Raw genomic sequence first — 23,941 nt, 5'->3', positions numbered from 1 at the left:
GTATTTGTGAGCAAGGAAACTGAATCAGCTGTGTGTGTTTCTGTGTGTGCCTGCTCTTGTGGGCATCAAATGTAATACCCCCCCACACACACACATACACACATGCACGCACACACACACACACCCTCCCACTTCCAAAACACACACACTATCCTTCCCTTCCAGCCCAGGGGTCTCCAGTCTGCATAATAAATGAGGCTTGTTGATAGGTGGAGGAACAGGAGAGGGGGAGGGCTCTCTCTCTCTCTCTCTCTCTCTCTCACACACACACACACACACACACACACACACACACACACACACACACACACAAACACACACACACACAAACACACACACACACACACACTCACTGAAATCAGACTGTACCATTACGCAGCCTGGGTGTATACCATTTAATAGCTGTTGCCATTGGAGAAATCCCAGGTCTCTTTACATGCTTGTTGTTCGCTCATTTATCCTGATTGCAGCAGTGGTTGATTCCTCTTCAATCTTGATGTCCAGAATTCAATACTAGGAATTAGCTTCAAGTCTCCACAGGGACTACATACTGTACACCTTTTAATTCACTGCAGTGTCCTTGAGCAAGGCACTCATCCCTCGGCCGCTCAGGGCAGCCCTCATGTGTTTGTAAGTGTGAAACCACCCCTCTTTCTTCTGCAGCCTTTCCCTGGTGTTTATTAGCTAATCATAAAAATACACACATACAGGGGCAGAGGGACAAACATCAGAGGATTTGGTTTCCTGAGGTTGATAATTTGTCGTCCATGAAAACTACAAATGCTTGATGAATACTAAAATCAAATTTCTCACTTGACAACATGTACAAAAGAAGGAATAATTAATAATACACCTCTCCTCTGCTCTATAATTTTTTTAATGTAATTATTATACATGAACACACGCACGCACACACATACACACATACAGACACACACACACACACACACACACACACACACACACATGAAATTCCTTCAACCTGCCATCACTAACCAAGGCTGGAATTATTTAATGATATAGACCTCTCACAGAGCCAACCATTCGAAAGTAATTATCAGTAATGATCTGCCGGTGACTGATCTATTTTTACCTGATGATCAAACCAGATCTCATCTCAGATCTATATCCCGTCACATTCATTATTACCCCACAAGATTACATTCATCTCTGCCAGCACCACCTGTCCTTGTAATGGTGTTTCATTCTTCACCCAGAGCCCCATTCATCCTGATGGTAAATATAGGAAATGCAGGGGAAATGCAATGTAGGCAGGATGTGAGTATTTTGAGGGAAAATGCATTGTTTCTGTGTCTTTAGGCTGCACTTGAGTGCTGTATGTATCAGGAATTTCAGTTATAGCTTCATTATTTTTTGGTGTTATTCTGTTTCCAATTTAGGTTATAATGTAAAAACCAGTATGTTAGCTTGTGATTTCTTGTGGATAAATATATAAATAAATACAATAAATTACACTTTAAAACAACATGACACATAAAAGCCAAAAGAAAAATGCCTAATGCATAGAAAAGAGGGCTTTCTAAATGAGTTAAAGTAAATTTATACATAATTTAGCTAGTACATTTCTGAGCGGGTCATGTGGCTTCCCTGCAGTTGGCTGTTCTGCTCGATGGTCTTCAAAACAACAGACTGGAGGTCGTCATAACACATGGGACACAACGAAACAAACATCACAGCGAAACGATCAACTAACCAGTAGTTGATCCCACTGTAGTGACATTATTGTAATGTAGTGGAGAAGTAGGCTACACGGGATTACCAAAACCTCACTACAACTCCATTTAGGAAAATTGATCAAATATGATTTTACAGAGCGGTAGGCTATAAAAACAAAATCATGAGCTGACATATTTAAAACGCCTAGGCTCCTTATAGGCTTTGATGAGGCATTATACAAGAACATAATGCTATATGTATATTACATGTTCGATCTAATAGGTGAAAACACAAGACTCGCCAAAGACAGTGGAGTCTAATCGCTTCCTAGTAAATGAACTTCGTGTTTTTCTATAGTAATAATTTCGGGGAGTGGGTGTGTTGTTCTGTAGCTTATTCCAACATTTGACACGGTTTTAGATTTCCTGAAAATCGTAAATGCGTCAATATAACGATGAGTGTGCACACGGTACAGACGTTAATGTGAGCGGCGGGGCTGCGACTGTGAACTCTTCCCCTCGGTGGAGACGGTCTGTGCTGCAGAGCTGCATTTCCCCTTTCAAAGGGGAATAGCAGACAACAGAAAATCACTTATTCAGAACAGCTCCTTTTCCCGCTGCATGCATATGAACATTAGTGCACACCGAAGTTTTCCTCCGTGCGCTTTTCCGAGCTCCATTCTTCTCGCCGGTATTAGGAGTCGCAAGCCGCGTGGGGCAGAGGCAGCTCTCTGACCGAGCAGGGCTGCACTCCGCGCGGCAGGCGAGTGAACCAGGCGCCGCTGAGTCCCGGGAAGCCTTTACACACCGAGGCGATGAAAGAACCGTGACCTACTGAAACTCTTCTTTTATACGTGTTACACATACGACAGATCTGAATTCATTTCATATTTTCCAAACTTATTTAGAGGCTATAGTAGGCTATATTATATCCAAACTACATTTTGATATTATTATTTTTAGACTATTTCTTTATTTCTCCAGTTGTTTGCACTGTACCGAAGTCTTCAAAACCTTCAAAATAAAAGTTTTATTAAATAGCCTATATATAACCAAAACATAGCTTACATAAACAGTAGCATTCTACTTATATTATGTAGGTCTACTTTTTTAATTACTTTAATTATTTTTGCAATGGGGCTTTGATGGCAGCCAAGAAGACAAAGATGAACAAATTAATATTTAAACTAGATAGATAGATAGATAGATAGATAGATAGATAGATAGATAGATAGATAGATAGATAGATAGATAGATAGATAGATAGATAGAAAGATAGAGTACTTTCTGTCTCTCTCCCTCTCTCTCTGTCACACACACACACACACACACACACACAGACTGGGGACTGTGTGGTCAGTGAGAACAGGGATTTGGAGGTTTTTCCTGCACTGTTGCAAAAATGTCTTCATTGCAAATGTCTTCATCATTCTAAATATTCTAATATTTATTTTAACAACATCCATTTGTCGTCAGAGCCAATAGAACTTCCTCCTATTATACTGTTTTGTGGTTTTTCATTTTGCAAATATATACTTGTTTAAATTTACAAAAACCTTGAATTAATTGAAATAAAATGTATTACTTTTGTAATCAATATTTTTCATAATTGCCCACAGCTTTATTTTCTTTATAATTATTTAACATTTATGTATAAGACATATTATACAGATATGATTATTTCTCAGCTCTTACTATTCATCGCTGCTGTTGACCACATCAGCCATATGGTGTCTTGTGTATTCGACAGTGTTTTAGTGTGAATGGTGGTTGTAAAACAGTTTGATTTTAATGGTCTAAACTGGAAGTATTCATATTATTCAGTATTACTCAAACAATGTCATTTTATGGAGGTTTTCCTTATCCATAATGAGGGAGGGTCTTAGGGTAGAGGGTGCTGTACAGATTGTAAAGCCCCCTGAGAGACATTTTCATTTTTTGAGCTATATACAAAACAAAACTGACTTGACTTTCCAAGTAAAAATATTTACTTATGTTGCCTTTTACTGTAATTTGTCCAGTTTTGTGTTTATCCCTCAGTCATTACATGTGTGTTGCTGTTGCATCAAGGAGTTTCAAGGAAACTCTGCTAGGTGTCATTCAGTTGGGAGGCAGAGAACAGAGACAGGGTCCTGGGGAGGATTTGCATGCATGTGTGTGTGTGCATGTGTGTGTGCACGTGTATACATATCAGGGGGGGTGGCGGGGGCACTGAGAGTCACTTACCAGAAGAATACGAGCTGTCTAAGAATGAAGAGGGATGAGGCTGAATCCTGCTGCTTCTCCTCGCCACCATTATCCAACAGGAGAGAGACCTGTGGGGGGCAGGCAGGCAGGCACACACGCACGCACGCACCCACGCACGCACGCACACACACACACAAATCCATCCACACACATGTACCCTGGGAATCTCCTCAGCTGTTCCCCCTACACTTTCCTTATACCCTTCCTCCTCCTCCTCTTCCTCCTGCCCCAACCCTAAACACCTCTGTTTGCCAGATCTGGTTCCACTCGGCACCGGATCAGGGCCCCTGGCAGCTGACTGCAGGTTTCTGGCCAGGATTAAGCCTCCTAATAGCAGCCACTCTGTGATGATTTACACTGCATTACTGTACACACCAGCGGCTGCCTCCTCCTGCTAATGGTTTATTACACCGGAGCCTCTCTCAGCTTTATTGCTCTTTGCTCTCTCTCTTTGAGGCTGAGGTCTAATTAAATAATTTAACTGAATTACCAAACATATGCCAAAACCTGTGTAGGAATTACTCATGGCACTTGGTGAACTTGTTTTATGGTTTTGCTTTCATTTCTGCTCGGCTGGGGTGTGGCGTCTGCGCTGCACTGCAGGATGGGAAAGATGATGGGAACAAATACTGTGAGTATATGAAATTTAATGTCCTGTGAAAAACTATGTATCTCAACTGTTCAGAAAGAACAACAGCCTTTTTTTCAGCTTTGTGACAATTCATTTTTTTTTTATGATGAATGGATTTTAAATGATTTATTCAATGCAACAAATAGGAATATTTTTTCAATCCATATAGCAACAGTTTGTCTGAAAAATGTAAAATTTGGAGACATGTGGTTTTCATTGGACTGTGATGAATTAGAGGCATCCTGGCCCTGTAGCTGTGTGGACTGGTTGTACTAGAAACTTGTAAATGTGCGGCTTTAATTGTGGGTTGTAGAAGAAGCAGCTGAATACAACTGAAAACTCCCGAAATCTAGATTTTGTCTTCGAGATACTTTCTTTTCTTTTGTGTCATCCCATCACATCAATCTATTTTGAAGGATTTTATCTTGGCAAAATCATATTTTGAATGCTCTTTGTGTTTCGTTTAAAAGGTCTTCTGGATCTACAAACTTACAAGTCAAATTCTGCCTTGCAGCAATGCTAAACGTAACATTTTTATTTGTGGCAAGCTACTCTCATAACTTAGGATGTTTCACCTAAATTGTGAATGTAGTAAAATGTGTGTGTACAGTGCAGTTGTAAAATTTCAATAGTCAAATCACTTCAAGATGTGTCATTTGGTTTCTATGGATGCAATCAAGACAAAACAAATAAAATCCACAGTCAAATCAAGCTCTACTTTCTTTTCCACTTCCACGTCTCCCTTTTGCTTCAAGCTTTCTTGATTGCAGTTTTGCTCTCCAGCCTGGTTGCCTTGGCTGATGTGTCCTAAAACAATTAAAATACTTCATTTTGAAGCAGAGGAATAAACACTAGAAAGCAGAAACTGAAAGTTACCATGCCTGCCCAGTCAGAGGCAGGTATCCATGAAGCTGCACCGCATTCCTCAGTGACAGCCGCTCAGCTCGCCTCTGAGGCCACAGATATCTGCCCTACATTTGTCTAATCATCCAGGGCTTAACCCTCCTGCTGGCCCGCTATCTACTCTCTGTGTGTCTGAGAGTGTGTGTGTGTGTGTGACAGAGAGAGAGAAAGAGAGAGAGAGAGAGCAAGATAGAGAGAGAGAGAGTGAGGGAGAGATCTCCTGTCTTCTCACACCAGGGCTTAGTAATGTTTTGAATTTGTGATCAGGCACCTGGTCGGGCAGCACACAGGGGTCCTCCATCAGCTGCTAAGCCCTCCCACCCCCAGGGAGGGTTTCTATGGGGAGTGTGATCGATGATGGACACAGCAGCTCTGCCCTGTGTGTGTGTGTGTGTGTGTGCGTGCATGGGTAGTTCTGCTATTATGACTGGTGTTGATGGTGGAGGCTCATAATAGAGAAGGTCCTGGGTGGTGGAGGAGGAGGAGGTGGTGGTGGAGGGGTGTATGGTGTTTAAACAGCCTGGCTTTGATTGACAGGGCTGATAGTGAGTGGAGAGGGGGTGGGGGTGGGAGGGGTGAGTGAGCAAGTGCTTGGGTAAAGAAAAAAAGGGGGATTGTGTTGTTGAATGCAGGTTAGATTGTGATTGTGTGTGTGTGTGTGTGTGTGTAGAGGAGAGGGACTGAAAACTCCTGAAGGGGGTGAGATGGGTGTATTTTTCGGGGAGCAGGGGTGCAGGAGGAAAGTGAGCTTTTAATTACCAGGACAGAAGCAGATGTAGCTGAATCGTGCCCCCACCTCTAAACACACACACACACACACACACACACACTGGTGTATCTTGGCAGCTGGAAGTCATCAGCTTTGGGGGGTGTGTGTGCATATTTGTTAGGACAGGAGCCTTGAAGCACATTGTTTAAATTTAAAGATGTTCAGCTTGTATTGGCACTGCTTAGCTTGATGATTATTCATTTTCCTCCCCCTCATTACTGAATAAATCACATCCTGCTGCTGCCATATCTTGCCATTATTTTCAGTGTAATTAATGCCATATAATACAAGCCAGGTACGTCACTTCACTCTTTTCACAATACAATTTAATATCATTTTTATTGCAAACTTTATAACTGGAAACAGCCATTTAACTGGCAATTTCTTTCCTCATCCCCGTATATATTAACAAAACTAACTTAGTTTTCAACCAATCAGCAGTTACCAAATGGGTCATATCAAACGCCTGATCAAAAAAAATACAGCTTGTTTCAGCTTTATAGTATGTACTTTTTTAAAAACTTATATATTTTGTATAGATTACAGCCAACTTATACATGTGGCACTATTTATTGGTGAATGTGGTCCACAGTATTTTTATTATTTTTTTGCACATTTAATATGCTGTGTATGTGAATTTGACATCTGCGTATGTACAGTTCTAAAATGGCCCAATAATAGTATTTAAGACAAAATATACATACAAAAATTAAAACAAAAACTCTGCATTATATTGACATTTTCAAAAAAAAATTTGTTTTATTGCAGTAAAGAAAATTAAAACACTTAAAAAAACTTGATGTGCTTGGATATTCAGTATTAATTCAGGTGTAAATGGCTCAGTACGGTGCAAATAAATTCCCTTGAGAATACAGACCTCTTACAATTGATCAAATTCACTGTCAATGTATATTTTTAACCAACTGCTTTATATTAAGGAAAAAAAACTCAAATGCTCCTGTTACTTTATCCAGAGTGTTTCTTTATTTTGGTGTTTTGAATTACAATGTCAGACTCCCCCCACCCCCCATTATTTTGTACAAAACTGATCTGAACAAATGTGTGCACAGATGAAAACACGGTGCCTAGAGTATAAAATGACTTTCTCATCAATAAAATGGTGCAAAAACTTAAAAAAGAAACACAATGTCCCTGCACATATAAAAATAAATTAATACTTTGTGTGTCCAGTCACTGTCAACCTTTTTCCTGGTCCTAAAGATTCACACACACAAACTGAGGCTTCATTGGCTTTCCTTCACACCAGTGCGGCCAATCACAATCACTTATGTACACCAACGGCCAATGAGAAAGGTCTATATACATTTAACGAGGTAAAAACTGTGCCACTGAACATCCCTCTGACACACTTCCTCCCCCCTACAAACAGCTATATACAACCACACCCCCCTTCCCATCAGCCAACTATCAAGTAGCTTCTAGCTTTCAAACACATGACACAGAGAAGAAGTCATTAAAAGGGTTTACAGCAAGATTTGACTGTATGGAGAAAAGAAAAAAAAAAAGACAAAACTTTACACAGTAGTACAAAATGATGTTAAAGTGTAACACCAGTGGGCTTTTAAAATATATCATCTTATGCCCATTACACAAACTCCAAATAAATAAAAAGTACAATAAAAGTTGGCTTTGATAGAAGAGAATGCAGCAGAATAATAATTCCTGGTTTTATTAAAGAGACGGCACGTCCAGCCTGACGTGACTAAGTGTTTTTGTAATTTGTTGCCTTAGCAACACAGCTTAATCACCAGTAGCGTTGTGAAGAATTGGGCTGAGTGACAGGGACACAGGTAAAAGGAAGATAAATCACTCCTTCCCTCCTTGGCCTCAGGCACTTGGGCTTGGACCCTGATTGGCCAGTCCTGACTGTTGTGGGTTTTTAATTGGCCGGTGATGTCGGCCTTTTAGGTCCTGATAGGCTGGTCCTGCTTGAGAGGTAGGTGCAGCAGGGGGCTCAATCAGGAGGATGAAATGTAATGACTTCCACGCGCTGACAACCAACTGCATAATTTCTCTTTGTGAGGCTGTGCTGTGTGGATTAATACATCCCTCTGAACATTCAACTTGCTGTTTGTTTTTTCCTTTCATTTTTCCGTTTTACATTTCACTTCCCTGAGTGAGCCCCCTGTTTCTGGCCCAGAGAAGAGACAGTGAAAAGCAAGGCTTCTGTGGTGACCGTACGAGGCTTGGCTCACTGACATTAATGGATCTACACAAAAGGAGTGAAAGAGACACGGGGAGAGAGGCAACAGTGAGAACATGTGGGATATTTTCACAAGCCTCTCACCCAATATTCCCCTCGGGACCGCTGCGAGACAGATGTCAAACATACATCTGCTACTGTTAAGTCTTGTGGTAGGGAATTGTTGTTTTTTTTTTTTTTTTTTTTTTTTTTTTTTATATTTATGTATTTCTGCTATTTTTCTTTTCATGTTTGTAGTTCTGTGTGTGCTAGCTTGTGTGCTAAGTGCACGACTCTGGTTAGCTGAGGCCCCTGAGAGAGTGAAACAGCAGAGAGACCAGGCTGAGAGGGATGTAAGCAGAGAAGCAAAGAGAAATGTGGAGACAAAAAGACGAGGGAAATAAAGGGGGACATGACAGAGAAAATAGAAAGAAAAGAAGAACAGTGAAGAAACAGAATGATGAAATTAAGGTAATATTGAGAGAAACTAATTAAAGGAAAGGTTTCTGGGAAGCTGATCTGTTAGACAACTCACCTGTTGAGAGAAGAGAACGGACGCACCATGAGCTCTGGTGCTAAATACCAACACTAACATACACCAAGTTACTACCAGTCATATCAAATGAAAATCATTATCTCAGCAGTGACAAAATAAGAACCTGAAGCAGCACTAAAGCTAAAAAGTAAGAAATCTACAATTGGATGGAAATAAATAGTAAAAATTTACACAAAATGTTGTGTAAAAACGGTAACCTGAAAAAGTTGCAAAAATAAACCTGACTAGGTCAACTAGAGCTGGTGACTGCAAAAGACAAAAGAAATGCTCAAATTCCTACGTTTGTCTTCAGTTATCACTCTCCAAAGTGTGTGCTAATGTGTTAGCACAGACCATTATAAGGAACTATCTACCAGGACACAGATTTTTCTGCTGCCAATGTTCTCATCACTGAACAACAAAGTTGACCAACAGGCTGATCTCCAGAAATCTCTGCATATTTATTAAAAAAAACAAAAACAAAAACCAACCAAAAAACAAAAGAACATCTGCCGTCATGTCTTCTCCTGCCCTGCGACGCCCACGGCCTTCTCAGCTAGCCGTGGCTTCTGCGCCCCCGAGGCGTGTGTGTCAGCATGTGCGTGCTGCAGCGCCAAAAACGGGTTGGCGGTGATGGCGCCTTGGCCCTGGCCCTGGGTGCCGGGCAGCAGGTTGTTGATGGGCAGCTGAGAGGAGGAGAGCGGGATGGAGGGAATCTGCGCAGAGGAGGAGAGGGACTGCAGCTGCTGGAGGTCCTGCTGCTGCTGCATCAGTTGGTAGAGCAACACCTGCTGCTGCTCCTGTGTGGGGTTGGGGGGTGGAGGGAAGCAAAGATGGAGAAGGAGGGAGGAGGAGAAGAAATAAAGAGGAAGAGAAAGAGAGAAAAATGCAGTGCAAAAAAAAAGTTTGAATAAAATAAAGAGAGAAAAGAGAGAAAAGACATGGAGTGGTAAGGAGGACAACAATGAGAGATAGAGAAGAAAAAGGTGGGGTGAAGAAGAGGAGGAGGAGGAGGAAGAAAAAAAGAATTATTGTGCTTGGTGATTTAGGCCATTGTCCAAAGGAAAATTGTAGCTTGATGTCTTTGTGTGTGTTTAACTGTGTGTGACAGTGGTGATGGCAGTGTGTGTGTGTGTGTGTGTGTGTGTGTGTGTGTGTGTGTGTCGTACCGCTGAAGGCTGTGAGGACAGCAGCTGCTGGAGCTGATGCTGCTGGAGGAGGAGTCTGTGCTGCTCAGACAGCAGACCAAGACGTGCAGCACTGAGACAAAACACAACTCAGTCAGACAAACACAATAAACACTATTCACACAATATCAGACCTTAACACAAGACAAATCAATACTGTAATACTATTCTCAAAACATTAGAGGTTTCCACTGAGGAGACTGACAGAAACTGCTGACTGCAGCTAAATGTAATGTACATAAAACAAATACAACAAATCATGAATCTGCCCTGAAGAGCAAGAAACTTCAAAACACAAGAATAATTTTTTCCAAGATCTCTCTGACAGACATGAAGAAAATGGAGCTACAGGTGGTGGTGAGGTTCAACTGACTTCTGTCTCACCTGGTTTTACTAGTTGCTGAGCTGCTAGAATCCAACACGCAAGCAAAAGGAAACAAAAAAGAGACGACCCAATAAAGTTCACATTCCAACGTCTTTAGAAATCAAGAGATGAAGCTGCCAGACAAATATGTTCTCTGACATTTTGAATTTATTCTGGTGTTTTCAGTATTTTTTTCAGGATGTGATGAGACAACAGAGGGGCTGACAACTAAAATAGTAAAATAGACAACAATTTAGGGCTATTGGAACATTTTCATAGGCTTGATTTGTGACGACCAGGGATGCAACACTGCTTGCAATGATTTTTGTGTAAACATGCCCATGAAACAGCATACTACATTATTGTGCTGTCTCCTTCCAGTCATAGTTCTATTTAACTGGTACAATCTGGTCTAGCTGACAAGGACACCAAACATACTGTAGGATGGTAAAAGCAGCCATCAGATGTACCTGTTATTGACGGGCAATGTGACGCCTGTGGCTGCTCCCGTAGTGTGAGTGTGAGGGCTGCCGGTGCCCCCCGGTGTCTGGATGACCCCGTTCAGTGCCCCGACAATCCCCCCCATGCCCAGTGCGTTACCTGCACCGAGTGTACCCATCAGCCCCGCCACCCCACCCAGCCCGGCCGGGGTCGTCCCCACTGTGGCGACGCCATTGAGCTGCGGCTGGGGCGGGCTCTGGGAGACGGAGGGAGGGGTGGAGAGAGAGGAAGTGGAGCCACTACTGCTGTGGCCACCACATGACGTACTGTCCTGAGAGACACAGAGATAAAGACCATTAATGACAACTCTTCCATACATAATCCATTTTTAACATGATGATACATCATGTAGTTTATCTTATTGATTGTTGTAGTTCACTGTGTTCACCAAGAGTAAGATATAAAATCATTATGACATTAGCTGATACAACCGGCTTTTTTTTTTTAAACGTTTTTTTTGTTGTTGCATTTTTGCCTTTATTGTGATAGCACAGTGAGAGAGAGACAGGAAAGGCAGGGAGAGCGGGGATGACATGTCCCGTCGGACTCCAGCCAATGGCCGCTGTGGTTACCTATGAGGTACGCTCTACCAGGCGAGCCACCAAAGCACCCCATTTCACTAACTCTTGACTAATGAATATTTATTTGTTAGTGTACTGTCTTGTACGTGATGATGAGGGTTCAAACTGAGTTGTGTGTTTGTCTTTACCTGAGCTGCAACAACTAAAGACGAGTCAGTGGCTCCAAGCTGGGCTCCTTTCACATCTGCAACACAAATTAACCGAGATTTTGATTCTCTCTGTGTCTGATTATGTATGCATTAGGGCTGCAACTAATGATTGTTTTCATTGATTCATTTCAATGATTACTCTGCTGATTTTTTTTTCAGTTAATCAATAATTGCTTAGTCTATTCAATGTCAAAAAAAAAAAATTGTCAATCAGAACTTCTGGAAGCCTGTGGTGTCTTAAAATTCTTGTTTTTGTAAGATATACATTTAAAGTAATATAAAACACAAAAAAACTTAAGATCTTAACATTTGAGAAGCAGAAATTTTAATGAATTATCAGTTATCAAAGTAGTTGTAGAAATTTATTCTCTGGACTAGTTGTTTCAGCTCTTGTACGTATGTCTGTGTGTGTTTTTGTGTTGGTGCAGATCCTGTTAATGCCCAGGGTTTGCAGTGAGGCAGGACTGAGTTGAAGTATACCTGCGTTCATCATCATCTTGCTTTTTCCACACAATCTTACTTAAGCTACCTGTTTGTGCCTTTCTTAAATAAACAAGTCTCTACAACTGCAAATTACCTCAGCAGTGTCTTTATTTCACTATAAATCATTCACTTTTGAGTTGTGAGTGTGAGTGTGTGTGTGTGTGCGCATACCAGAGGAGGCTGAGGTGGGGGTGAAAGGCACTGATAGCTGAGCACTGAGAAGCTGCAGTCTCTCTTTCTTCATGGTCAGAGTTTTAATCTGCTCCTCCAACCTCCTGTTCTCCTCCTGCAGCTGGTGGAGAGACTTCAACATCCCCACCACTGAGAAAGAAAGAGAGAGAGATAAAGAATAAGAAAACTGACCAATCTGAGCGTTTTTTAGTGGCAACAGCTTCTGCTTCCTGCTCAAAATATTTTGCTATCGCTCTGGTTTTCAATTTACAGCTCACCGGTAATGCATGACAGAAGGCCCCTTCAAATTTGCACTGATGAAAATAAGAATCATCCCTGTGACAGTCTGTCAACACAGGCTTTTCAACCACGAACAGTTTTACCTACATTATAGACGTAATGTGTTAATTCTTCTGGGATGGAGCTGGAGGGAGTTTTTCACAAGCGAGAATACCAGCGTTCTGACTTTCTTAAAAGGCCAATCCTTCCTTTAGGCAAAACCATGAAACTCTGCTCAGCCTTCACACAGCTCTGTTCAAATACCCAGTGACTGATTGGACAGATATACTCTACAGGGAGGTCAGAGGTCAAGGTCAGCTTCAGAGCAGTGACCCTGATGCCTGTACAGACTCAGCGCAGTGCTCAAGGACAACTCAGTCAAGAGGAGGATTTGCCGACACAGGAACTTAAAGTTGACTCGTCAACTTGAAGGACAAACTTTCTAACAACTAGGCTGCAACTATTGATCACTGAAGGGACGTTCAGATCGGCATTGACTGACTGTATTTTTGGTTTGGGTTATTAACAACATTCTAATAAATGTATAAAATATTACATATGAGACATTGTCAGGGTCAGAACAATTTCTATAGTCGTTTCCTGTAACTTCACAGTCCATCAAACTTTATCAAGTCAGTCAGTCACTCAGTCAGTCATGCCATGTCTAACGTTACGGAATATTAGAAAAGAGGAACTAATAACTGTAGAAAAATGAATCACATGAACAGGAAACTTTTTTTCAGAAATGTTTGGCTCAGGAATTTGTTGAGAACTTTGGCTTCTTTTGTTAAGTAAAAACATTTTCTTATATTCATCTAAGAAAGGTACCAAAATAGTACTGCTGTGGTATCTGAGCTTAGAGTCAGGTATTGTATCGGCACTAGAATGGAAAAGTCTCAAATGAAACCATGCACTGTGTGTGTTTGTGTGTGCATGCTTGTGTGTCTTTGGGTGTGTTGCAGAATGTGTGTCCTCTCACCGTCTCCCTGCGCTCCCTGCTGCAGCAGGAAGCTCTGCCCTTCATTCCACTGCCTCTCCAGGAGCTGCTCTATGCTGGTGGCCATCGGGGGCAGCGTCTCCCCACTGCCTCCCCCCGCCCCTAGCAACCCCAGACCTGGCCCCGGCAACGACCCCGAGGAGTCATAGCGGATCTGCAGGCCACCAATGGGAGAACTGAATGGAGGCAGAGAGAGTGAGAGAGAGACAGCATGGATAAAAAAAGGAGAGATAGAGAGGTCAATAGGGAGATTAACGACCCAACATAAACGTCAGACAAACATAGACACTGCTGGCTATAAAACTACATCAATTTGTTGTTACAGTGGTCTTTAATGAAAAGGGGCCAGGCTTTCTGTCTGTGTGTGTGAGCGAGAGAAAAAAAGACGTGCAGAGTGAGGAAGAAAGAAGACACGCAAGAGGGAGAGACAGCAAAAGGGAAGTGGACTGTCTTGGTGCGATAAATCTCAGTATGTGTGCTGAGACAATCTGTTGAGTGTGAAAGAGGGGAAATGAGGGACAGCAGGAGAGGAGAGAAGGGACAGAGTGAAGGGTGTGTAATGGGAGGAAAAAGTAAAAAACGGACAGCGATGGTAAACCTTTTCTACTTTTGAATCACACTGCAAATGTAAATACTATTGACATGCTTATGAATGTCAATATCATAGAATTATACAAAAAAATAAAGCTGAATGCAAAAAAAATGTAAATTAAATTATTTCTTAACTAAATTAATATGAGGTCATTAAAGTGTTTAATTGAAAAATCCCCAGAATATATAAAATTATGTTAAATTTGCTACTTAAAGAGAAAATCTAACATTATCTCTGTCACAATTTTTCTATTAAAATATTCTCTTTTGAATTTTGTAATTCCCATGAGTTATTTAGTGCAAAACATGAAATGACCCAGGTGCAGTGTTCATGATAAAAAGTCACCAACCTCATCAAGTGAAATTATCCATCCCACAAAGTAGTAGAAACAAACAAAAATGGATTTGTACCATCAACATTCCCATCCTGAAAGATCCATGCAAATATTTCCAAATGGAGAAGATGCAGAAAATCAGTAGACTGTCCTTCCATGTGTGATTAAAGCAAGAAAAAAGCTCTAACTGGAGTTGAAGGATGGTTACCACCTTCAAAAACACAAGTTATCGTTGGCTGAGAGAGCAAGAATTGCCTGTAGGGGTAAGAGCGAAAGGGAGAGTGTGCATGTGTGTGTGTGTGTGTGTGTGTGAGAGAGGAGAGGAAGAGAGAGGAGACGACGGGCCAGCGGAGGGAAAAGCAGAGAGGGGGATGGGTGACGGAGGGGGGCCAGAGAGGAATGTAAAAATGGGGAGGGGTTTGTGGTGGGGTGGGGGGCAGGAGGGGGATCTGTGTGTGTGTGTGTGTGTGTGTGTGTGTGAGTATATACTCACCGCGGGGTGGTCTTGGGAGAAGCTCTTATGGAGAAGCCCTGAGCTCCGACGCTGCCGCTGCTGCCGTCTCCGACCTCCTGATCTGCGCACACAGACAGACGCACACACAGACAGACACACACACACACACACACACACACACACAATCAATTGGACATCTAAGAATACGTCTACACTCAGCTACCTTAAGTTGAAAACACTGTGTGAAAACAACATGTATCCACATTTGTAAAGGTCTCTATAATATAACGATAACATTATTCAATATTGCCATGACAACATGACTTGCGATAAACAAACAAATATTGAAGTGCATATACACTTCCTATGTCCTCCTCTAACATTGTCCTGGCTAACCTTATAGTCACCACCAAACTGACATCAATTAATCTGAGTGTAGCTGGGGATTCATCTGATTGGCTAAATGGGGTGAGTGCATGGCCCATGCATCCAGGGCTCCATCTAACAAGTCAAATGTTCACATGCTGTGTGTGAACGCAGGGGTTTCCTTAAGTTTGTGGACGGCTTATGCTGAGGTTGCAGCGGTGAGACAGTGGGGATTCTCTCATCGGGTGTAGATATATAATCTTATTCATCTCATCAATACAGTACAGCTTATCTGGTTCTTTGATACTCATATTGGTTCTTAATATTTAAAAAAAGTAATACAATTTAGAACAGGATTAGAATAATGAAAGTTTGGTTAGAGAGCAGCAGCAATAATGATTACAGCAGCAGAGTCACTGTATATAATGTCTATACTCTATAGCTCTCTGGAAACAAATGTAAGATGTCAATAAACTAAATAGTATTCCTGACATGAAAATATTGAGTGAAGTTGAATAAAGAATACAGACAAAGGTCACTATCGGTCATCTCCTGCCTCCTCCTCCCTCTGCTGCCAACGCAGCTAGAGGGGCGGCTGCATGCAAAATTTGTGGCAAATGAAGCCAGCAGTCTACATACAGGAAGCTTCCCTTTAAGCTTCTTCATAACAATTCACTATTAACTTAACACTAGCGCACTGTGGTTTTGTAAAACAAACCGTAATGATGATGAAAATACAATTTATCAACCAGCACCAACCTTTACTGTATTTAATATAGCTGAGCTCAAAATTTAGTTTTCCTCATTAACATATTTCTCTGATTCTGCTGTTAAACAACAGAATGAGCAGAAAACAGTCCTTTGATTGTGGTTTATAAAAGTAAAAAGTATTTCCAGTGCTGTTGTGCTGGGATGTCGAATAAATCACTACGATTGCAAACTGGTCTGATTAAATCAACTTAAATAGAGCTTATTAACACCTGTATTTAGGGCTCAGCTATCTTAACATTTACAAAAAGATGACAGGAGAGTTAAAACATCTTCTGTATCAGAATTGCTTATAAACATGGTTTTCAGAAGTCCAATACAGAAAATGTCTCATTATATCTGTTTGGAGAAAATCTGGTTAAATGCATCTACTTCTATTCTACATCTTTGTTTGGTGTTGATGGTAGATCTGCAACGCACAACTGCTCCCAAATCCCAAGTAAGGATTTGGTTTTGGATTATTGGAGTTTTATAACGTCACTTTGTAGGATAACATAATGTACATTTCTGGTATGTGAATTACTTTTTAGCAAACAAAAATGAATATATATTAATTTACTGGTATTTAAAGGGATAAAATTGGTCAATTTTGCAGCCGTTACTGGTATTATTTTTACACATACAGCAGCGTGTGTAGTCTTTGGGACCCCAAACAACACGGAATCTCAACAAAACACAAGGTTTAACTTTACTGCCACACAGGCAGGCTTGCAGTACATCATTTTCCAAAAGCTCTGTTGTCTTCTTCTGCACTGTTTTCAGATTCATCCACTCCGAAGAGTTTTTGGCTGAGCTAGCTGAGTGTGGACGGAGAATCAATACAAATCTGTGCAGTGTGAATGCATTGTAGTACTTGTGGCTCTGCAACCGACAAAACTCTCTTTCCTCCTTTGTATCTCTTTCACATACGAGCTTTCATTCAGACTGCATGTCTCTCTCTCTCTCTCCCTCTCTCTCTCATTCTCTCTCTCTCTCCCTCTCTCTCTCGCTCCCTTCTCTATCTCCTCCCTCTGGGCCTGTGGCCAGACGCTTCTTTTCATTTTCCTCAGTGGGAGTAATGAATCACACATGGACACACAGGCAAATGCACACTTTTGCATTTACACACTCACACAAACTCCCCTCTACTTAAGACAGTCAATCCCAGCTTTTACCCCCACCAGGTCACCACTCTAGTCCTCGCTTGCCTTCTTTTTCAAGTCCTTTTTCTCTCGTAACCCTCTCCGTCCTGGCACCTCCCTCCAGACACTCAAAAGCAAAGAGAAATGACTGCCAAAGTAAACAGGCTACATGCATACAAACACATGCACACCTTGCATGTTTGTGCTCACATGACCCTCACTGGTTCACAAACAAGAACTTCACACTTGTGTCGCTGTGCACACGTGCTGTATATGATCGTGTGTACCACTTTACAGCAAGGAAATATCGATGTTAACTAGAGCTGCATAAAGATTATTTTCTATATCGATTAGAGATTAAATAATTAGTCAATTAATCAATTAAGAAAAAATTAATTTGCAACTATTTTGATAATCAATTAATTGTTTCACTAATTTTTCAAGAAAAAAGCCAAATATTCTCTGGTTTCAGTTTCGCAAATGTGAAGATTGCTGCTATATCTCTGCTACTTTTTCCTATTTTATATCTCAGTAAATTGAGTATTTTTGGGTTTTGACTCGTTTGGACAAAACAAGAAACTTCAGATGTCACTTTGGGCTCTGAGAAATAATGTCAGGCCCGTTTCAACATTTTCATACATTTTACAGAAAGAATAATTTAATTATTAATCAAGTAGCTGGCTGATTAACAGACAATAACTGATGATTAATATTGAAAAAAATTCAATATTAAATTATAAAAATAAAATATAAAATAGGCAGACATTCCTCACTTTTGAGGTGCTGAATTGTGCTTGGTAAATGGCTTAATAATGACTCAAAAATTAAACAACCTAGTGTCAAATAAGTTATCAGTACATTCATTTCTCACTAAATTAAATCTAATATTTATCTAGTGTAAAAGCTAATAGGCAAATTGTTACTATGGTATGACAATTTGTTTCCAAAACACACACACACACGGACACACACACACACACACACACACACACGGCCACACAGCCACATCCCTGTGCCCCCTGTCATTCAGCCTGATTAGTGAGTTGACCTGCAGGCCAGAGTGGATCTGGCTCTGATGACTGCTGACCGGCAGCAGGAACTACCTACCTTCCTCCTCCTCCTCCTCCTCCTAACTCTCATTTCTTTTCTCTTGCTTCGCTCCTCTCTGTTCAACCAGATGTCTTGTATCAGGAAGTGGCTACTCTGATTACTAAAGCCACCTCTCACTCCCTCATCAGCTCTCCTGCGCTGGACAGACAACCAGTTCCTGAAGGCACGGTCCTAGCCTCGCCTGCTCCTCTTTTACACCACCACGTTAACAAGTCCTCCTCTTTCTCTGACAATGGCAATAACTTAGAGGAAAGATGTATGTTCTACATGTAAATTACACATGTGTGAGCTGACATACTGTATTTGTTTGTGTACGTGTGAAAGAGAGAGACGGTGGTAGAGGGGCAGCAATCGAGGTATGTAAATGGAGCTGGGAGGGAGGAGCTTGAAAATATCACAAGTGCTGACCCTTGACCTCTCTGAGGGACGAGGGGGGGGTGACCTCTCCATTATCTCACTCTCTTTCTCTCTCTAACACACATGCATACTTTTGTCACAAGCACACATCCACATGCAAATGTTTGCATACCTGCTGGTGTGGCCTCGGACTGGGCGATGAGTGCTGCCATGGCTGAGTTAGGGTTCAGCCTGTTACCGAACATGTGGGAGGGAGCTAGGTTGAAGACAGACCCCGGCAGACCGCTCACCTGAAAACAGCGAGACAGATAGAGAGAAGTATAAGCCACAAGAAACCACAGTTCACTCTGACTCATAGTTATGATCACTTATCAGGCAGTTCTTCTTAGGACTTTTTTTTTTTTTTTTTTTTAGCATTTTAACCCATGTTGGACAGCTGATAGCATAGACACAAACAGGAAATGAGGGGGGAGAAAGTCCTTGTACATTGAAATTATACTGTCTGCATCTTAATGGCTTGGCTATCTGGATGCACCAACAGGGAGATATAAATCTTATCAAAGTTAATATCAAGCGATGCCTTGAGTGGCAAACTTCTTTAATAATATGATGGAAACAAAGCAGTGTATTTAAAAAAAGTTAAAACATAAAAAGAATCTTTCAGTGAATTAAATATAATTTTAGGGCTAAAATTAAGGATAATTTTCATAAATTATTATTTCAACGATTAGTTTGATAAATATTTTCTTTATTTACCAATCAATAGTTCAGTAATAAATTATTAAAAAATGGTGAAAATGCACATTACAATTTTCAAAACCTCGACTTTGCGACACACAAATGAACTGAATTTACAGTGATAGAAACAGAGTTTACAAAAGAAATGCTAATTTTCACACTTGAGAGGCTTATTTATTGATTCTAAAAATTGTTGTCTGTTGTCTTTTGATTTGATGTCAACTGTTTAAGCAGTATATGTTTTATTTTTTAAATAACCAGGAAGTAAAGCAATGTCATCTATATATGAGCAGAAATTTTAGTTAGTGAACTGATATTTAAAATCACATGTTGCATAGTCACTGGTGTTTCCTTGCTGGGTATTTTATGCTAATCAGCTAGTGCAAGTGTTCATTCTGTATGTATTACATTTCTCTAGAAGATTGCATATTATTACATATTTAATGAGCCTGAATCCAGAGCCGAGAATTATCTGAGCAATCTGGTTTGAGGAATTGAATTCTCTGGTCTCTGCTATCTACTATTGATTTCACTTTGTCAGAAAGAATCTAAAAATGATTTCATGCCAGTGAATCTTAGTAAGATTTGAAAAAAATAACTGAGTGTGAATGTGACGACACCATCATTTTATGCACAAAAAATAATGGTATATTATGAATCCACAGCTCATTATTTTGTTGAACACACACACACACACACACACACACACAGGGCGCAGAGGACCTCGGCACCCCGACAGTACGCTGACATGCTGACAAAGTGTTTCTGATGCATAGAGTTTAATCCAATTAAGGCATTTCCCAAATAAGGACCGTGGAGTGAAGGATGGGGTGGGGTGCGAGGGAGGAGAGCGAGGGTGGAGCATCAGGAGGGGAGTCAGGTGTACAAAATGGTTGACTGTTTGTCAAGCATGTGACATCATAGAAAACTGATCACGGTACAGAAGGTTACAGAACAAAGTCATTACTTTGTGTTGAAATACTTTATCTACTGAATTGAAAGGTTAGATAAGCTTAAGAGTTCAAATAGTCTGGTTTACTACAATTACTACATTTTGAGGAGAGCTCTGATCAAAGGAACTTTTTTGATGATGATGAACAGACAAATGTTCTTAAAATCAATTACAAAAAAGCCAAAACAAACAAGTCTTTAGTAAGAAAACACAAATCCTCGTCTTTTAGTCCTACTGCTTTGGGCGTCATTCCTATCCTAGTGTTCAAATTTAGGGCATGTGGGGATAAAAAAACCAACTAGAAAGCCACTATTCTCCTTTTACAAATGCATGGAGGTGGTATGTCTAAAATAATAAAATCTGGAAAACATCCTGGAAATTCCTATCCCTGTTAAATGTTAAATTCAAAAGAAGGAACCTGTTCCCTCTGTCCATTTTTCCTCCTGACTGAAATGACTTCAGATTTCTCTTTAGACACCCCTTCCTCCTCCTCTTCCTCCTCCTCCCCCTCCTCCTCCTCCTCCCCTCAGTGCCATAATCCAGCCCCCTTTCCCATCAACATTCATTTTTCATTTACATTCATTTTTCATTCAAAGTCTCTCTCGGACTCCCTTTCTGTGTCCTGGGCTGATAGCCAATAACAGTAGGCTGAGAGTCTGCTAGCTGACTGAAAATAGCAAATGGTCTCCGTCACACACACACACACACACACACACACTCACACACACTCACACACACACACACACACACACACACTGAGGGAAGCTTGTTGTTGGCATCCCTCTATTGTTGCGTAATTTCTGCAGACTTGATTCAGAGTGTGTGTGTCCCAGATGCCCAGAGGCGTGAATCACACTGTACAAACTAACACACTTTTTTAACAATCTGTTGCGACAAAATCAAGGAGAAAAAAAATCTCCCTACTTAAGTCTCCCTCTTTTTCTGCTGCTCACTTTCTGTCTTTTTTCTCTCTCTCAAACACACACACACACACACACACACACACACACACACACACACGTAAAAACACAAACATCTACAGTCCAAGCAGCTGCTCTATACATGCTACAAACAGGCGTGATATCCTGTGCTTCCCTGGGTCTCCTGTCCTCTATAATATGTGCTGAACAGAGGAATCGGGAAGATGAAGGCCAGGCCAGCGAATTCAAGGCATGACTGCCCCCCCACCCCCACCCCCCACACACACAAACACACACAAAAGCACGCACACACTAGCCCCGACCCCTTCTACCCTCCATCTATCCCTCCATCCCTACTGTGGTGCTTGTCAGATGTCATTACATCACAGGACAACAGAGGGAGAAAAAGAGAAATGGATGGGGACAGAGAGAAGGAAGGTCGAGGGTGAGAAAAAGTGTGTGTGTGAGAGAGAAAGAGAGGTGGTAAGTGGACATGGGAGAAAAATTGAGTTTGGTGGACATTGCATGGTCTTTGGGGAGGTTTTGAAAGGACAGACACTGAGGTCAGTGATTGGAGATGAGTTTTTTTTTTTTCCTTTTTAAGAGACAGGGGCAGTGATTACGGGAGGGGGGTGAACTGATCACATTAGAGTGAACGCCCTCACTTTTGAATGTAAACGTAATTAAACTGGTGGAACAAACAAAAAAACTTTGAAGAAAAGCATAAACAATGCAGTCCTCCAGCTGAAAATCATAATTCATTTTGATCTGGATAAACCTGCTAAACTGTTGCTTCTACTGTTAATGGGAATACCTTTGGTATAACATATGGTTCAAATTATTTAATATCTTTAACAAATTCTCAAACATTTCAAATAAATCCAAGATAGAATTGTCCTTAAACATGCAGCCTGGATTATGGACCCACTTTCTGACATAATGTACAGTGAATAAGGATTTTCACAGCTTTGCCCATAAGTGTTTTTTTCTCATGGTTCTCCACATTAATGGACATGATGGAAATAGTAACAGTGAGTGTGTAGTACAACAATACAATCCAGGTGGTTTTTCCTGGATTTTATTATATTGGAACCTGAATTTCTACTTACCTCTAAAGGAAAATGTGTTATCTTTTTTTCCCTGTGCATCCCTGTACATTTGCAGTAATAAAAATGCATCACTAAACTTTATAGTACAGACCCTGCTCACTAAGGTCAGTGGTTATAGTGGTTATTGCTTCAATGAAATTTTCAGAGACAAAAATAGACTTAGCTTTGTGCCCCGAATAAACCCGAAAGACCCTACAATCAGCTATAAAATAACTCACTGAGAAAACACAATCGACACATCATCAGGACACACACATTTCACACATAATTAACATGCAATGGATTAGTAATAGCGCTGAGAGATTCGGTGCGGAAGACTTAATTAGTGTACTTTGGTTTATTCGTGTTTCCACAGTGTATCTGCACTTTAGCTCAAAGATGCAAGATGTGGATGAATTGACAAACGTGGTGTGTGCTGAATGAAGAGAGAGGGTGTGTGTGTGAGTGTGTATCTGTGTGAAAGAAAGAGAGGTCGAGTGTGTTTAATGAGCACGTATTTTCATGCGAGCGTGAGGAGGACATTGACAGTTTTTAGTACAGGTTGTGTGTCTGAACTCACGTGTGTGGAGGCTGTGCTGGTTAGCGGGGCGGTGGCAGTGAATGGAGAGGGAGGGGCTAGAGAGGGTGTGGGCTGCTGTTGCTGTGACAACTCAGAGCTGGCTCCACCCACGGTAACAGCTCCTGTCCCCGACGATGACCCATCTGCGCCAGAGAAAACACCTGCGGAGAAATCAGAGATAACAGACATTAATAATGTTTTCCTATATTGCATTTATTTAACACGATCTTACAATGAATTTAGAGGAATATTGTTGATGCTAGAATGACTATAAAGCACATAATAATAAATAATAAAATGAATGAAGGCTAAATTCCATTCAGCTGGTTCAGTGTCACTGTCACAGCTTGCTGGGACTCTTCAATAGAACATTGTTAATGTTGTTGAACATCTGTGCTTTCCGTACTATGACAAGCTAAAAACTGTAGCCACTCTAAAATTCCTATTATTTCCTTAGGACTCTTCCCATGGGTCTTTGATGATTTGTAGATGTATTTAAAATGAAGCATTTGTCAGCATTTGTTCTTCCTTCAAATGCTGTACAATCCCAGTTAACACATTTCACATGGCTAATGGAAATCTATCGTTTAAGAGAATGATAGAATATCTTTGCACATTGCTACATAATAGCACGACCCATTTACAAAGATTAAGGAGTTAGGTTTTAAACAAGATGAAGAGCTGACTTTTACAAATTTAATGGCTGATTAATGGTGACTCAAAGTGGCAAAAAGTCAGCTGACACAAATCATTCACATTAAGCTCTTATAAACTGTGACAGAAGAGAAGGGAGGAAAATCAATCTGCACATTCCCTCCCTCCATATGAATTATTTGCATTCTTTGACCGTATACAGAAAATACACAATTTTATTCAGTATTAAAA

At 40.9% G+C, this 23,941-nt stretch overlaps 1 protein-coding gene across 3 annotated transcripts in view; it reads right to left on the bottom strand.

Annotated features, from left to right (window-relative positions):
- Nucleotides 1–7,186: 7,186 nt before the first annotated feature.
- The window catches only part of mllt10 (MLLT10, histone lysine methyltransferase DOT1L cofactor), a 47,219-nt gene continuing 30,464 nt past the window's right edge, over nt 7,187–23,941 (bottom strand). The window contains exons 11-20 of one of the 3 annotated variants that reach the window (XM_022766298.1): nt 23,057–23,217; nt 18,951–19,068; nt 15,096–15,177; nt 13,659–13,852; nt 12,401–12,550; nt 11,726–11,781; nt 10,986–11,287; nt 10,536–10,559; nt 10,134–10,224; nt 7,187–9,764 (exon numbers count right to left, since the gene is read on the bottom strand). In XM_022766298.1, the coding sequence (XP_022622019.1) occupies nt 9,480–9,764; nt 10,134–10,224; nt 10,536–10,559; nt 10,986–11,287; nt 11,726–11,781; nt 12,401–12,550; nt 13,659–13,852; nt 15,096–15,177; nt 18,951–19,068; nt 23,057–23,217 (1,463 nt within the window). In that variant the 3' untranslated portion in view covers nt 7,187–9,479. The remainder of the gene's footprint in view (nt 9,765–10,133; nt 10,225–10,535; nt 10,560–10,985; nt 11,288–11,725; nt 11,782–12,400; nt 12,551–13,658; nt 13,853–15,095; nt 15,178–18,950; nt 19,069–23,056; nt 23,218–23,941) is intronic. The other 2 variants (XM_022766299.1, XM_022766301.1) reach the window with 2 other exon arrangements.

The sequence above is a fragment of the Seriola dumerili genome, unplaced genomic scaffold, assembly GCF_002260705.1.
Source record: "Seriola dumerili isolate Sdu_G_001 unplaced genomic scaffold, Sdu_1.0 BDQW01000822.1, whole genome shotgun sequence".
NCBI lineage: Eukaryota > Metazoa > Chordata > Actinopteri > Carangiformes > Carangidae > Seriola > Seriola dumerili.
This window is presented reverse-complemented; position numbering and strand designations above follow the sequence as displayed.